Below are 17,056 nucleotides of genomic sequence, written 5' to 3' on the forward strand. Positions count from 1 at the left end.
GAGAGGGCCAGAGGATGGGAAGCTGATTCTTCTTTTTGAACCCACTATCTTCTGTATTTGCACAGATGTGCACGGAAACAAGTGATTCACATGCACCCATATGTCTCCTGGGGGTTGGCGAAGCACAATGAAAAGAAAGCAAAGGTAATGAAGAAAAAGCAACAAAGGAAATAAATAGCCACCACATCCATATTTTCTCTAACGTGATAGTTCCTAGAATTATTGGTTACTTTGTATTGTGTTTAATAAAAGCCAACAAAATGGGTACCAAACATTTTAAAATATTATACTGAAAACTTTCAGCTGGAGATTTTCCACATCTAAATAAAAATCCAATATCCTTTATTTGGAAATTTGATGCTCAGTTTCTATTTGAAAGCTATTGAATTCGTTTTCACTTGAGAAAATTACCAAATCCCCACTTCACTGTCTGGGAAACTGAAAACCAGAAATTGTTGATCTACTCCCTCCCTGAAGGCTTTTAAAAGGCAGTGAGTGAGTGCTATGTTTGAAATATAGTGGGCTGCAGAGGGCTGTTTTCCGCCTTTGTTGGAATGGAAACCGAAGGCGTTTTGATTAATGAATTTCAAGTCTGCTTAGTTTATTTTATTCTGGTTTTAGAAACGCATATGGGATTATTTGCTAAAAACACTTATTACAAGGATCAGATTTCTAAAAACTTGATCAGGAAGAGGTGAGAGTTATTCAGATGAAAACACACACACACACACACACACAGAGGCATTTTAGAAAGATGGTAAAATAAAGATTCAGGGTTTGTCATTACGTCTTCGTCTCTAAGAGTGAGGTCTCAGGAGGCGCATAAAGAATGGCTATGGTTGAAGGTTGGGAGAGTAGAATGGACGCACTGCTTTCCAAAAGGCGATTCCTACATCCAATATCATGGAACCCAAAATAGCTTTCCTATTTTCATCTGTGTAGTCCATGTTTAATGAAACAGTAATTCAGGATTTGTCTGTAATGCTGAAGTTTCTACCGTGCTCGAACTGTGGTGGTGTAAAAGATAACACACTGTTGAATGTGACCGGCTCTCACTTTGTCCTTAGAGCTTGGAACTATGGTTGTGTTAGGAAAACTGTGTCTCCATCTCAAAAAAAAAATTTGTTTTTAAGATTTTATTTATTTATTTGACAGAGAGAGAGACACAGCGAGAGAGGGAATATAAGCAGGGTGAATGGGAGAGGGAGAAGCAGGCTTTCCACAGAGCGGGAAGCCCGACACGAGGCTTGATCCCAGGACCCTGGGATCATGACTTGAGCTGAAGGCAGATGCTTAATGACTGAGCCACCAAGGTGCCCCTCTGCCTCACAACTGCAAAGCAGTTCCAGAGAAGCCGAATTTCCTCACCTAGGCACAAAAACCCCACTCTGGCCATATCTCCCAAGAAGAAACCCCTTATCAGAAGCTCTTAGAGAGAACACTCCAGATGCCCGCTGGAAGCAAGCAAACTTGAAAGGGAGCAGGATCCAGGATAACAGCAGTTCGTTTAAAACACTTTGACATACACTACAGCATGGATGAATCTTTACAATATAAGACACAGAAGACAAATCCTATAGGATTCCACTAATATGAGATACCTGGGATAGGCAAATTCACAGAGACAGAAAATGGACGCGAGCTTATCTAGGGTCTGGAAGGAAGGAAGATGGGGAGTCCGTGTTTCGTGGGTCCAGAACTTCTGCTTTAGGTCATGAAAATGTTTTGGAACTGGTCGGTGGCGATGGTTGCAGAACAAGGTAAAGGTACTTAATGAATCACAGTCTTAAAATTGGTTAGAAGGCAAATTTTATGTATATTTTACCACAGTGAAAAAAAATAAAAAAGGAAAAATATACAGCTGACTGTAGTATGGGGCATATAAACTACAAGAGAGGAAGAATGAAGTACATCATGTACAAGAGAGGTAGGGATAAAGGGGCGCCTGGGTGGTTCAGTGGGTTAAAGCCTCTGCCTTTGGCTCAGGTCATGATCCCAAGGTCCCAAGATCGAGTCCCGCATCAGGCTCCCAGCTCAGCAGAGAGCCTGCTTCTCCCTCTGCCTGCTGCTGCCCCTCCTATTTGTTCTCTCTCTCTCTCTCTCTCTCTGTCAAATAAATAAAATCTCCAAATGAGGTAGGGATAGTGAGTCAAGAAATGGAATCACACAGAGAAGCACCTTCACACCTTAGGAACGTGCTTTTGGAAGAGCATGATTAATACTTCTCTCACACTAACACGGTTAAGCCTTTATCAGAGTTCTGCGGAAATTTCGTGTCTCATCTTCAGTTGACAAGAACCCAAGGCCAAATACCCGATAGAGTCAGAGCTGAGGGTGGAGAGGCAGCGATGTGCTTGAGCAGCAGCGGCAGAAATTGCCCTGGGAGGCTGAGAAAATTGCAACAGGGAGCAGGTGCATTCAGGGGCTGCTGTAAGACACCCGCGGTTTCCTGACTGCGCCTCCATGGCCAAGGTGTCTACACCTGCGGCAAATCCCACAGTTTCCATAGCCTTAATACACGGCATAAAATCTCAAAGCAGATGGACTAGTTCATGGTCTCTAAAGGAAAGTTGGCTCAAAGTTTGAATTGTAGGTATTTATCTTCTTCATCAGAGAAAATTCTTCTCTTACCTCCCAGATCTTCTCCAGCTGTTCGAGGATGGTGGAAACCCCAGGAAACAAAGGTTCACCCTGGAACATTTCAATAAAGATGCAGCCCGCACCCCTAGCAAAGGAAACAAGAGTCAGCCAGGCAAGTTCAAGGAAACCATACATGCGAAACTGAACTACTAGTATTTCTCCACCCAGCAAATATTTGGGGGGAGTTAAAAGGGGCCACATGCTATTAAAAGTCTTAGGGGGAAAAAAAAGAAAAAGAAAAGTAAGAACAGCCAGCAGCTCTTAGTTAAAATGATACAGAGCCAGCACTTAGGAACCCAGTAAAGACAGCAAACGGTTCAGCTCATTCAAGTTCATTATCCTTTTTATTAGAAATACTGAGTCTCCAAATTGAATGCTGTCTTGCATGCAATCTAAGATGTTCTCGTTATAAGAGGCTCTGTTAGTGTAAGTAAGGACTAAGAAGGAAAACTGCAAGTGAAACCATGGCACAATCAGAATGTTCCTTTTACAGCTAATGAAAAGGCTATTATGAATTTAATTAGACAGATGATTTTATCACACATCATATTTGCACATGCCACAAATGAAACATTTAAGTGAAATAAATTGGTTTGGGTTCTCCTATAAGTTTTTCACATTCAGCATTTGACTCAGACTCTTTGATGTCTATGTTTATCCGTGGGATCATCCTCTATATCAGGAGTTTGATGATGAAGCATTTCTTAAAATAATCCATAAGAAAACTAAGAGTCCTCGGTGCTGGGCTCCTAGGCTGACCTTGCCATTACACAGAGCTAACCTACTTTTGATTCCTGCTTAAAGAATGTTACTAAACATGCCTCGTGCACTCCCTCTCCACAACGGTTTGGTTCCTAGTTAAAAAAGAAGGAAAAAAACGATAGAAAGTTCTCCTTTCTGCAAGACTTTCTTCCAAGTCACTGGCGCCCATTCTGCAACTTTTGATGCTGGCATTTGATGTTCACACGTGGCAATGGTAGCTGTGGTCCCAGCTGCAGCCTGGCTGGCGGCCTTGGTAAGACTCTACTGATTATAAGGTACATCCTGATTTAGCCAAGAGTGTGCCTCTCAAAATAGATGAAATAGGGTGAAATAGAAAATCTATTTCCTGTGTAGTCAAACTGGAGGGTAATTCCTGAGGGACAGTGAGGGGTAAGACTTATTTTGCTAATAATACACATTTTTATTCATATAAGTCTTTTGAGAGATAAAAATGGTCCAGGTGATGGATTACAGTGATTATCCTTGTGGTCCTATCCTTTGACTCCAAATGCTTCGCACTTATAATGCATAATTTCGCAAATTCCCTTAATCATCCTGACATTTTCTTATGTGGCGTGATAAAGAAGGATAGTTAAGTAAAACATTTTATTAGAGATGATCATGGTATTAAAAATTTATTATCAAGTTCATTTTAAATCTTGTCTTTAATATTATTCATATGCATTTATTGCATATGATAACTTTTCATTTTTTTCCTTCGGGTTGCAGACACGGGCTATATAATTCAGTTTATTATTTTTTTAAAGATTTTATTTATTTATTTGACAGAGACAGAGACAGCGAGAGAGGAAACACAAGCAGGGGGAGTGGGAGAGGGAGAAGCAGGCTTTCCACAGAGCAGGGAGCCCTTCACAGGGTTCGATCCCAGGACCCTGGGATCGCTTAACGACTGAGCCACCCAGGCGCCCCTATAATTCACTTTAAATTGCTTGTGGAGGAGAAAGCAGATTTCTTGGTAAACAAGTTTAAGAGTAATTTTTACTTGTGTCTGGTTTGAGGATAGAATTCATATTAAAAAGAAAATTGTGGGGCACCTGGGTGGCTCAGCCGGTTAAATGCCTGCTTTCGACTCAGGTCATGATCCCAGGGTCCTGGGATTGAGCCCCACTTTGGGCTTCCTGCTCAGCAGGGGGCCTATTTTTCCCTCTTCCCCTGCCTCTCCCCACAACTCAGGATGAGTGCTCTCTTGCCCTCTCTCAAATAAATAAAATCTTTAAAAAAAGAGAAAAAATGAACATTGAAATATCATTTTATCTTTTCCCGTCAAAAAAAAGATAAAAAACTGTTTTCATGACCTCATATTTGGTTTGCATTTAAAATAACCCTCTGGCTTATTTTTAGAATTTTGCACAAATGTAAATAAAAGGTAAGACATTATTGGCAATTTTTTAAAAGTCAGTTTGGAAACAGTGGCCACCATATTTACTTTTAAATTATTTTTCATGTATTAGAGACATCTTGATATGTGCTACAAGAATTCTGATCAGACAAATATGACTTAAGAACCTGGCAAATGGTATCTTGAGGGTATCTTTAGAATTAAATGGTATCTTTAGAATTAAAGCTCCTCATTAGCTTGTATTTTAAAATCCATTTCTTCCCCTTGTCTTTAAAGCAACAGATATAAAACGTGTGAGTTAAACAATAATATGAAGAAGAATAAAAGTAATAGAAAATTGTCAAATGGTTAAAAACCATCCTGATTGTTAGCAATGGTCAATTATGAGATAAGCCAACTAGGAAACCGACTTGGTGAACACCCGTGAATGGCCGCCACCCACTGCCCCTGATGGCTCTCTCTGTGTCTGTGCTTGAAAGGTATCAAACCATTTCATTTTGAAATGAAAAAAAGGTGCCTGTGTGTGAAACATACATGCAATTGTATATTAACTGCTATGAAATAAATGGAAATGTGCTGGTTTCTAAGACTGGAGCCAACCCTCCATCCAGTACCCTAACGCCTACCAGAAATGCCAGGGGCTCACAAATCACTAGGAGGCCTGATGGTATTGGTAAACAAGGTTCAAAACCAAGGTCATGACCAGGTTTAAACCTGCAGTCTACTTTTTCCCTCTCTTCAAACTGTTTTTATCACTTGGGAAAAACTTGTTACTTTTCATCCTAGTTGCTGTAGGAGACCAAGAAGGAAGTCCTTTTGTTAGCAACTTCTTAGTGTCCTTTGTCTTTTACTCCGCTAAGGACCGTGTACAAAATTAGGTAAAATAGTGAAGAAATCTGGACATTCAGGCCATTATGCAAGGAGTACAAGGTGTTTGTGGTACAGAATAATAGGCTAACATTTGGTTGAAATTCTTTGTTTGCATTTGTGTGGTTGGTGCTTTAGTGGCATTCTCTTGAGTCTTTATTTTTAAGTTTCACCTAAGGGTAGATTAAAACCTTTCTCTGATGGGCGCCTGGGTGGCTCAGTGGGTTAAGCCTCTGCCTTCAGCTCGGGTCATGATCTCAGTGTCCTGGGATTGAGTCCCACATCGGGCTCTATGCTCGGTGGGGAGCCTGCTTCTTCCTCTCTCTCTCTCTGCCTACTTGTGATCTCTCTCTGTCAAATGAATAAAATCTCTAAAAAGCACACGTACCTTTCTCAGCTAAAAAGTATAGAGTCTAGGCTGCTTGTTTATATTTTTCATATTTATATACATATATATAGAGAAAGTATGTTTCTGTGTTTCTGTGTGTGAGTGCACATGCATGCATGGGTGCCCATGTGCCTACGTGGACACTTGCAAGACAAACAAAATTCCTAAATCAATCGTATTCCAGTACCTGGAATATACATAGGTACCATAAATATCAATGCATTGGTAAGAAAGTAAACCCATGCACTCTGAGTTTGAAGAACAAAAGATGCTTTCTAGGTGTAAGCATTGTTCTTTAAAAACTATACAACTCATCTTCTTATTTTTTTCATTTGTTCTTCAGAGCTATTGTATTTTTTAATCTGGTTTGTAAACTAGCCGAGTGGCTATCGTCTATTTTGTCCACCCCCAACCTAGCTTTAAGCAAACATTTAAAATATTCTGAATATTTGGGTCCAGTTAGGAAACCGGCTCCTATTCCCTTTTACTCCTCTGTTTTGTGCGTAAATCTTCATCCTGTGGCTCTTCTTACCTCTCCTTCTTACCCTTCCTATCTTTAAGTGCTCAGAGGACTTCTGCTCTTTGGCAATATCCTGGGGGGCATCCATGTAAATGAAGGGGAGCTTCCTTTGCAGGGTAAAAAGACCCTATGGTGCCAACCAGCTAATCCTTCCAGAGAGGAGAGATGCGCTGGGTCATTATTGCTCCAACTGTGGCTCTTCAGTCAAGTTAGAAGAAACAGCTTATATGTTTTCTGCCTTTTTTGGCTTTCTTCCTAACCTTTTCTCTATTCTGAGCATGAACAAATTCTTCTGTAAGAGAGGAGAAGATTCTTCAAATTCCTTAGGCAGTCTCTGGGGAAAGCAGCCATCTCAGGAGTTGGGTTTTTGAGAGGTGTAAAGAACATAGAAAAATGTTTTTGGGAGAAATGAATCAGTATTTCATTTTTCAGTCTTGAAATTAATTCAGAACAACATAACATATGACAGTGACATGACATTTCCACTTGCTTTTCCCTGGGCCACTCTTTATATTTGGAAGGTTGCAGCAGGAAATTTGTAATCTCTCAGGCAGGAACAACTTTTCATAGTCCTAAAACCAGCAGCTGCCTGAAGTCAGTTTTGAACAGTGCACGTTGTGTGCCAAAATAAATCCTTCTTTAAAACCCAGTTTACCCCAACGTGGATAAACCTTGACAACATTATGCTAAGTGAAATAAACCAGATGCAGAAGAAAAAATATTGTATGATTGTACGTATATGAAGTACCTAAAAAGACTTAGATTCATGGAGACAGCAAATGGAATAATGGATCTCAGGGGCTGGGGGAAGAGAGTAAGAGGCAGTTTTTGTTTAATGGGTATAGAGTTTTAGCTTGGGATGATGAAAAGTTTTGGAGATGGATAATAGTGATGGTGACACTACAATGTGAATGTACTTCATGCCATTGGATTGTACATTTTAAAATGGCTAAAGTGAGATGCCTGGGTGGCTCAGTGGGTTGAGTGGCTGTCTTTGGCTCAGGTCATGATCCCAGCATCCTGGGATCGAGTCCCACATTGGGCTCCTTGTTCAGCGGGGAGCCTGCTTCTCCCTCTGCCTCTGCCTGCCATTCTGTCTGCCTGTGCTTGCTCTTTCTTTCTCTTTGACAAATAAATAAATAAAATCTTAAAAAATAAATAAAATGGGTAAAGTGTGTGTGTGTGTGTGTTTGTGTGTGTGTGTGGCTCAGTTAATTAAGCATCTGACTCTTGATTTTTGGCTCAAGTCATGATTTCAGGCTCATGGGATGGAACCCTTTGGTTGGGCTTTGAGCTCAGTGGGGAGTCTGCTTGAGGACTGTCTTCCTTTGCCCCTTTCCTCACTCATACTCTCTCTCTAAAATAAATAAATAAATAATTTAAAAAAAAAAGGCTAAAATGATAAATTTTATGTTATGTGTATTTTAACACAATACAAAAAAGAAAAACAATAACAAAATGGTATGGTAATCCTAAAACATTGAGTTTTCTCCCTGAAGTTACTAATAGAATCTTTTAAGGTCTGAAAAGGTGGCAGAAAGAAAGAAGAAATGATGATTCAGGAAGAGAGAGGTTGGTTTTAAGTGCTAGGAATAACCAGTATGTCCTACTTGTGTGTTTTCCAGAATCTAACTGTTCGTTCTGGGCTCCCACTGATGCTGGTGTCCCCTGGGCTTACTGTCATGAGAAGCTCTGGCACTCTACGGCATCATTAGTTTCTTTGAGACAAAGGCTCTAATGTTCCCCCATGGTCAACTGCCTCCTAATATGCACTCAGCCTGGGGCGCCAGGGTGGCTCAGTTGGTTTTGTCTGACTCTTGATTTCAGCTCAGGTCATGATCTCAGAGTCATGAGATCTGGGCTTGGAGTCTACTCAAAATTCTCTTCTCCCTCTCCCTCTGCATTGCCCTAATAGATAGATAGATAGATAGATAGATAGATAGATAAAAAACACTCAGCTTATACCCTATGGGGTTTTGTGGCTTAGCACAATAGGATTTTCCCCTTTTTCTTCCTTTGTCAATTGGAAATCTTCTCCCTACTCACTTGCCCTTTTACCACTCTGAAAAGAAAAAAAAAAATGGGGGAAGAGGAATTGCAGTGTACACACTCTGATACTTAACAATTATGTAGAGAGTGAACGAATAACAGTAAGCTCAATGAAAGGTGTCTATTGCTCTATTTTTATATTACTTTTTGAGTTTTACTGGGAAAACAGTAATAATAATAATAGAATGAGTAAGGGTAATAACAATAATTTAAATTTATAATTTTGTGTTATCATTATTCATGGTTAAATTCATGAAACACTTACCAATGAAATAACATTTTGTACATGTAAGTGATATATAGCTTAAGGCAGACTTGAAGAACTGGTAGGCGAGCTGAAGAAATTACCCAGAGTGCAGCACAGAAAGTTAAGAAGACAGGAAATATGAAAGAAAGGATAAGAGCTGTGGGTAATAGGAAAACACGGTCTGACAGTCTTTCATTGGAGCTCCAGAAAGAGAGGCGGGAATAGAGGCAACATTCAAAGAGGAAATGACCAACTAAAGACATGACTCATAACCAGAAGAAGCACAGTATATACCAAGCAGGGTAAGTGAAAAGAAACCCACACCAGATACCTTAAGTGAAAACTCTAAATAATAAAGGACAACCCCCCCCCAAAACAAACAAACAAACAAAAAAACCTCTTTAAAACATGTAGCTAAAATGAGAGATCACCTGCAAAAGTAAGACAATAAGGATCAAAGCAAATTTTACAACAGCAGCAACAGAAGACAAAGCAGGGGGATGAGATCTTCTAAGTTCTGAGAAAAAAATAAGCATCAATCTTGAATTACATCCCCAGCAAGTCTACCTTTCAGCAATGAGAGTCTAAGACACAAAAACAGAGTTTGCCACCGACAGACCTACACTGAAGAATATTCTAAAAGAATAGCTTCAAAAGAAAGGAAAATTATTCCAAAAATAAGATTTAAAGCGTGAGGTTTTAAAGTTTAAAATTTTTAAACAGTTTTAAATTTACTGACACTTAATGAAAATAGCTTTAAGTATATAAAGCAAAAATGAATAAAAATATGACAAATCAACAATGTAGTAATCAATTTGAACACACCTTTGTTTTGTAAGTTAAACAGACAAAAATTATGTAAAGAAGATTTGGATAGGGAGCACCTGGGTGGCTCAGTGGGTTAAGCCTCTGCCTTTGGCTCAGGTCATGATCCCAGGGTCCTGGGATCGAGCCCCACATCGGGCTCTCTGCTCAACAGGGAGCCTGCTTCCCTTCCTCTCTCTCTGCCTGCCTCTCTGCCTACCTGTGATCTGTGTCTGTCAAAAAAAAAATACATAAAAATCTTTAAAAAAAAAAAAAAAGAAGATTTGGATAACACAGTTAACCTTGAATTTTTCAATATATGTAAAAACCTGTACCCAACAACTCAAAAATCTGAATTCTTCTCAAATGTGTGTGAAATATTTGCAAACACCAATCACATACTAGGTCAGTGCTTCTTATACTATCTTTGGCAAAACACCAGATTTTTCTCAATTTTGGTGATGACTTTTAATATGTAAATAATTTCAAACTTAAAGAAAAGTTGCAAGCACAGTAGAAAGAACTCTCTTCAAACTGATTCACCAATTTCCAACATTATGCCTCTTTCATTTTTTCCTTTTTCCTGAAGCAGTAAGTAAGTTGCAGATCATAATTCTTTACCCCTACGTACTTTGTATTTTCTAAGAACAAAAGCATTCTTCTACATAACACCACCACAATTATCAAAGTCGGGAAATTTAACATTGATCAATTACTACTCTCTGATCCACAGTCCATATTTAAATTTTACCTTTTTTCCCAGTACTGTTCTTTAGTTCCACTTCCCCCAGGATCCAATTTAGGACCCTGCATTGCATTTGTTGGCATATCTCTTTAGTTTCTTTCTTCGGGAACAATTCCTCAGTCTTTCTTTGCCTTTTAAAACTTGGACCCAGTAGGGTATCAAAATATGCCCCTCTGGTATAAAGACTATTTTGAGCTGAAGGCAATTGAAAAAGAGCAAACATATGATGAGCTTTCTGCCTCCCCCCTATGCCTGAAAGTAGGGCATAAATTCCCCTTGTGAGGATGTCCAGCCCACAACTTACTGCCACTGAAGAGTCCAGAAACCTCTTTCTTTTGTCTTATCACTTCCCTAAAAATTTATCATCCTTTTTCAGAATGGTACAAAAGCCTCCAAGCCTAGCTGCTTCTTTGGGAGTTTTCTCTTCTCTCTACAAAGCCCTTTCCCTCATGTCACATAAAACTGAACATCAAATAAAATTTATATGCTTTTCCCCCATTAATCTGTTGTCAGTGTGCAGGCTCGTCCATAGACTCTAAGAGGACAGAGGGAAATTTTACATCCCCTACAACCCTTTAAATGAGGACAGGGCAGGGGCACCTGGGTGGCTCAGTGGTTAAAGCCTCTGGCTTCGGCTCAGGTCATGATCTGAGAGTCCTGCGATCGAACCCCGCTTCGGGCTTCCTGCTCAGCAGGGATCCTGCTCCCCTGCCCCCAGCTCTGCCTGCCTCTCTGCCTACTTGTGATCTTTATCTGTCAAATAAATAAATAAAATCTTAAAAAAAAAAAAAAGAGGACAGGCCAGTTATGTTGCAAAATGTCACTCAAACAGAGTTAATTTACCTGATATTTGGGATTTTTTTTGGGGGGGGGCAGGAAAACCACATAAGTGATATTATACCCTTCTCAGTGCCCCATGTTAGGAGGCACCCAGTGTCAATCAGTCCCATTATTGATAATATTAACTCTAATTACTTGGTAAATGTGGTATCTGCCAAGTTTCTCTACTATAAAGTTAATATTTTTTCCCTTTGTAATTGTATACAGTTGAAATTATAAGAATTTCTTGGCAACTATTTCGAGACTATATAAATTTTTTATTCCTCTTCAAACTTTCTAGTTTGGCATTGTTAATTCTTACTTGAGCCAATGACTCTTATGCTGCAAAAGAGTGGTTTTCTAAGTCCATCATTTCTTCTGTTATTAATTGGAGTGCTACAGGAAGGAGTTGTTTCCTTTCTTATCCAGTTAGCTAGCTAACCTTAATATAGGCTCATGCATTCCTATTTTATTCAGTAGGTTATAACCCATTACTCACATTATTTGCTTTGATTTTAAATCAAATTGCACTCAAATTGTACTTCTTTGACATTTGGACATTTCTTCAGGTTGCTTCCCCTGTCCTTTTGATATATTCCCATCATTTTTGGACTACTTTATAAAAAAAATGTTCTGGCCCACCAAGGTGTTCTTGACTCTCCTTATACTTTCCCCTGCCCCAGCCTTAGAATTGGCCAATTTGCTAAAATATCTGAGTTCTTTTTAGCAGGGAATGGTATCAGGAAATCAAGATCTGAGAGGCAGACCAACACTTATATAAAATACAAGAATCAATTTCTTTAGAAATAATGCACATAGGGGCGCCTGGGTGGCTCAGTGGTTTAGCCTCTGCCTTCGGCTCAGGTCATGATCCCAGGGTCCTGGGATCAAGCCCCACATTGGGCTCTCTGCTCAGCAGGAAGCCTGCTTCCTTGTCTCTCTGCCTGTCTCTCTGCCTACTTGTGATCTCTATCTGTCAAATAAATAAATAAAATCTTAAAAAGAAATAATGCACATAGCAAAATCAAATGCAAATCTCCCCTGAGGGAGCCCACCTCATTCAAGGCCTCAAAAAAAAAAAAAAAATCCCACAAATGAAATTTCAAGGTAAATTAGCATATAACTGTCAAAAACAACACGCATGGAAAAAAAAGATACTATATGTGGAACCAAAAGAAACAATAAACAGCAGAAATACACTTACAGGGACTTTTGCTCTAGAAAAGTAAAAGCTTAGAGAGAAAATAATAAAACTACTAAAAGACATTAAGGACTAACCAAACAGATTAGAGATATGCTGTGTTTTAAAATGGGAAAACAGGGTGCCTGGGTGGCTCAGTGTGTTAAGCCACTGCCTTCAGCTCAGGTCATGATCTCAGGGTCCTGGGATCGAGTCCCACATCGGGCTCTCTGCTCAGCAGGGGCCTGCTTCCCTTCCTCTCTCTCTGCCTGCCTCTCTGCCTACTTGTGATCTTTCTCTGTCAAATAAATAAATAAAATTCTTAAAAAAAAAATGGGAAAACAATATTACAAAGATATTGGTTATCCTCAGAGTTCTATAATTTCAATGTAATTTTTAATGAAAATCCCACTAGGAATTTTCATGAAACTGGAAACACTGTATCTAAAATGTATATGAAAAATCATGGGACACCCAGCTAGCTCAATTGACAGAGTATGCAAATCTTGATCTCAGGGTTCTGAGTTCAAGTCCCATAATAGGTATAGAGATTACACAAAAATAAAATATTTAAAAACAAACAAACAAACAAATAGAATGTATATGAAAAATCAAAGGGAAAAAGTAGCCAAGACCCTCCTGGGGGAAGGAGATGAAATAGGTGGGGACACTTGTCCTACCAGATATCAAATATCATTATAAAGCTATAGAAATTAATATAGTGGGACACTGGGGCAGGGACAGAGAAACTGACCCCCCAGTAGAACAGAATAGAGTAGAGAACCCAGACACAGACCTCTGCATTTTGGAAACTTGATATATGAGAGATTTGGCATGGCAGATCACCGAAGAAACAGGGGTGAGACAATTGGTTGGCACGGACAAAAATCAATTTCTAGTATATGAAGGATTTAAAATGAAAGGAAAAACTTTACAACTTTTAAAAGAACGTATTGGAAAATAACATTCTGACCTCAAGGAGGGAAGAACTTTTTTAAACAAGAAACAAAAGCACTAACCATAAAAGAAAAGACTTGATAAAGTCAATAATATTAAAATTAAGAACTTCTGTTCAAAAAGACAACATAAGGATATGAAAGCATAAGCCATGAACTGGGGAGGCTTCTTGCAACATACATAACTGATAAAAGGTTCATGTTCAGAATGGAAGAACATACATTAATCAATCAAGAAAGAAAGAAAGAAAGAAAGAAAGGGAGGGATGGAGGGAGACAGAGACAGAGAGACCAAAAGAAAATAAGCAAAAGACACACGTTCCTCATAGAAGAGAAACACAAATGGCAAATAATCCATGACAAGGTGTCCAAGCTCATTAGTAATTAGGAAAATGTGAATTTAGATCACGACATGATTATAGAGTTGTTGCAGATATGGATAAGGGGCTGAAACTCGAGGCTGGTGTGTAAACTGTTACAATTACTTTGGAAAGCAACTCGGCACTATTTCAGGCAGTTGAACATTCGTATACCCTGTGACACTGCAAATCCACTAAGTAGGTACTCTAGAAAAATCCTTAAATATGAGTACCGAGTATATTCATTAGAACAAAAGCAAACAAAATAAAAAAACAAGCTAACTAACTGAAATGTCCATCAACAGGGAATAAAGCATAGCTACATCAACATGAATGATCTTGGAAACATCTTGAGTAGAAAAAAGAAAGGCCCAGAAGGCTAAAAACAATATAATACCATTTTTACAAAAACTCAAATACAGTATTTTTAGAACACATGAAAAAAATGTAAAAATATGATTTTTAGAAGAAGTCAAGGAATGACGATAAGAAAAAAATTCAGGGGAACCTGGGTGGCTCAGTGGGTTAGAGCCTCTGCCTTCTGCTCAGGTCATGATCTCAAGGTCCTGGGATCAAACCCCACATCAGGCTCTCTGACCAGCAGGGAGCCTGCTTCCTCCTCTCTGTCTGCCTGCCTCTCTGCCTACTTGTGATCTCTGTCTGTCAAATAAATAAATAAAATCTTAAAAAAAAAAAAAAAAGAAAGAAAAAATTCAGGTTTGGGGTGCCTAGGTGGCTCAATTGGTTAAACGACTGCCTTCAGCTCAGGTCATGATCCTGGTTCCAGGATGGAGTCCCACATCAGGCTCCCAGCTCCACGGGGAGTCTGCTTCTCCCTCTGACCTTCTCCCCATCATGCTCTCTCTCATTCTCTCTCTCTCTCAAATAAAATCTTAAAAAAAAAAAAAAAAAAAATTCCCTAAAAAAAAAAAGAAAGAAAGAAAGAAAAAAAAAATTCAGGTTCAAAGCCAGTCTGGTGGAGGGGCAGGTTCTTGGGAGAGGAGCCCATGGAAATATGACAGTGTGTTCTAGTTGTGACACTGGGTAGTAGGTTCATGAAGTTCACTTATCATGCTTCTTAATCTACAACAGCTTCCTCAGTCTTGACACTGTTAACATCTGGTGCCGGATGAATCTTTGTTGTAGGGGAATGTCCTGTGCATCATAGGGACATCCTAGACCTCTACCCACTTGATGCCAGCAACACACCCCTTTTAGCTGTGACAATAAAATATGTCTCCAGACATTGCCAAATGTCCCTGGGGAGCAAAATTGGCCTTGGTTGAGAATCACTGATGTGTGTGTGTATATATATATATTATATATTTTCTCATGTGTGTATTTTGTTTTATTTTTAAGTAGGCTCCATGCCCAGTGTGGAGCCCAGTGCGGGGCTGGAACTCATGACAGGGAGATCAAGACCAGAGCTGAGATCAAGAGGCAGACACCTAGCCGACTGAGCCACCCAGGCGCCCCTATAGGGTCTATTTTTTGAATGCTTTCAATGCTCCATAATAAAAAAAAGTTTAAAAGTGATGAGCAGAAGTTTCACTCTGTCTGTGAAGCACGACTAGGAAGTCATCATTAAGCTCAGAAAAACAGAGCCCGCCACAGGCCTTTGAAGTGACAGTGCAGAGCCGTGAGGGCTGACAGTTGCGGGAGGATTTTGACTAGCTGGTGATATTTCTAGAAATGGTACAGGGTATTGGGAAATCAATGACTCCAGATCCACTGGAGGGATATTTCTGCAACCTTTCTCAATTCTTTGGCAAATCCAAAAGCTTAATTTAGCCTTTTAGAATACTATTTAATTTTTTAAAAATCCGTTATTAATTTTTAAAAATAATTTAATAATTTTTTAATTAATTTTGTTTATATAAGACCTCTTAAGGAACTGGAGGGTGTCCATATGTTTTGTTACCTTTGGAGGGGTGGCTATGATTGTAAAGTCACCACACATTTCACCGTGTACCCCAGATAACTGAGGTATTTCCAGAAATAAGATCTGATAGCATAACATTTGCTGCTCAGGACGATGAGTGATCCCACACTCACTGTAGCACCCCATTAATCCAAGAACCTCCCCAGTGATGTGGTTCTACTTGGGAACATCTATCTGACTCTTATACTTACACTATGGATCCTCTCATGGAGAGTTTATTACCCTCATTTTAAAAAATGGAGAAACACAGAAACAAAGAAGATACATGCTTTTCAAGATAACATAATCTAGAGTAACTAATTATAAATAGAGTTGGTGCTAAAATCGGGTTTATTGAATCATAGTCTGTGTGCCTTTTTCTCCAAGATCAGAACTGAGCTTGTGTGAGCATTAGGGTGTAGACATGTTTGTGTATATCTGTGGTCAGAGAGTTGGGTGTGTGTTTCTCTGAGGACAAGGGGGAAAGACCAAGGACTGAAGAGAAGAGCTAGGAAGAGAGGCACAGTAGAAAGAATGGTTTGGAATATGCCTTAGGCCAGATCTCTCTGAGTATCAGGTTTTTTTTTTTTTTAAGATTTTATTTATTTACTTGACAGAGAGACACAGCGAGAGAGGGAACACAAGCAGGGGGAGTGGGAGGAGAAGCAGGCTTCCCGCAGAGCAGGGAGCCTGATATGAGACTCCATCCCAAGACCCTGGGATCATGACCTGAGTCGAAGGCAGACTCTTAATGACTGAGCCATCCAGGCGCCCCCCAAGTCTCAGTTTTTTTAACCATAAAAACTCACAAAATGATTGCAAAAGATAAATGAGATATATATTTGAAAACACTTTCTGTTTCTGCATATAAATGTAATTGTCATTATTAGCATTATTATTTAAAATGCAATGCAGATGATAAAGGAATCCGCATGGGTAAAATGACTCACATTTTCTTCATTTTCTTGGCACTAGCTCTTACCATATGTCCAGTTCAGAGGAATATTCAGTGGCTCCCAGCAAAGCATCAGGAGGCCGGTACCAGAGGGTCACAACTTCGGAAGAGTATGTCTGGCTGGGAATGGACTTTGCCCGAGCGAGACCTGACCAAAGAAGAAAAGCACAGAACTCACTGTTGTAGGACTTCCTGGAGAGCCAGGAATCAATGTATACAACCAAGGAGTTAATAACTGGCAGAATAATCAACATTTAAAAAATAATACAAAAACTCTGGGTGCTTTTAATAGAGTCACTCAACTATCTTGACCCTCGTGGGCCTCCTTATCAAGTGAATTTCTCAAATTTTGGCCTATATTGCAGCTGGATGTAGCCTTCCTGGCAGGTAAGTAAAGTGAGGTGACCAACTCCTTCCCTATATGCTATAAACAGAACGGATGTGTGAGCTTACGGATCACCCCCCTTTGGAGGGATTAAGGATT

The 17,056-nt window shown here is 39.5% G+C and overlaps 1 protein-coding gene across 1 annotated transcript in view; it reads right to left on the bottom strand.

Moving 5' to 3' along the window:
- CDK15 (cyclin dependent kinase 15) overlaps positions 1-17,056 on the bottom strand; it is an 82,023-nt gene that overhangs the window by 37,888 nt on the left and 27,079 nt on the right. Inside the window, exons 8-9 of the mRNA XM_082688913.1 lie at positions 16,600-16,720; positions 2,632-2,725 (exon numbers count right to left, since the gene is read on the bottom strand). Coding sequence (XP_082545039.1) covers positions 2,632-2,725; positions 16,600-16,720 — 215 coding nt within the window. The remainder of the gene's footprint in view (positions 1-2,631; positions 2,726-16,599; positions 16,721-17,056) is intronic.

Source organism: Mustela nivalis (genome assembly GCF_964662115.1).
Source record: "Mustela nivalis genome assembly, chromosome: 11".
Lineage (NCBI taxonomy): Eukaryota > Metazoa > Chordata > Mammalia > Carnivora > Mustelidae > Mustela > Mustela nivalis.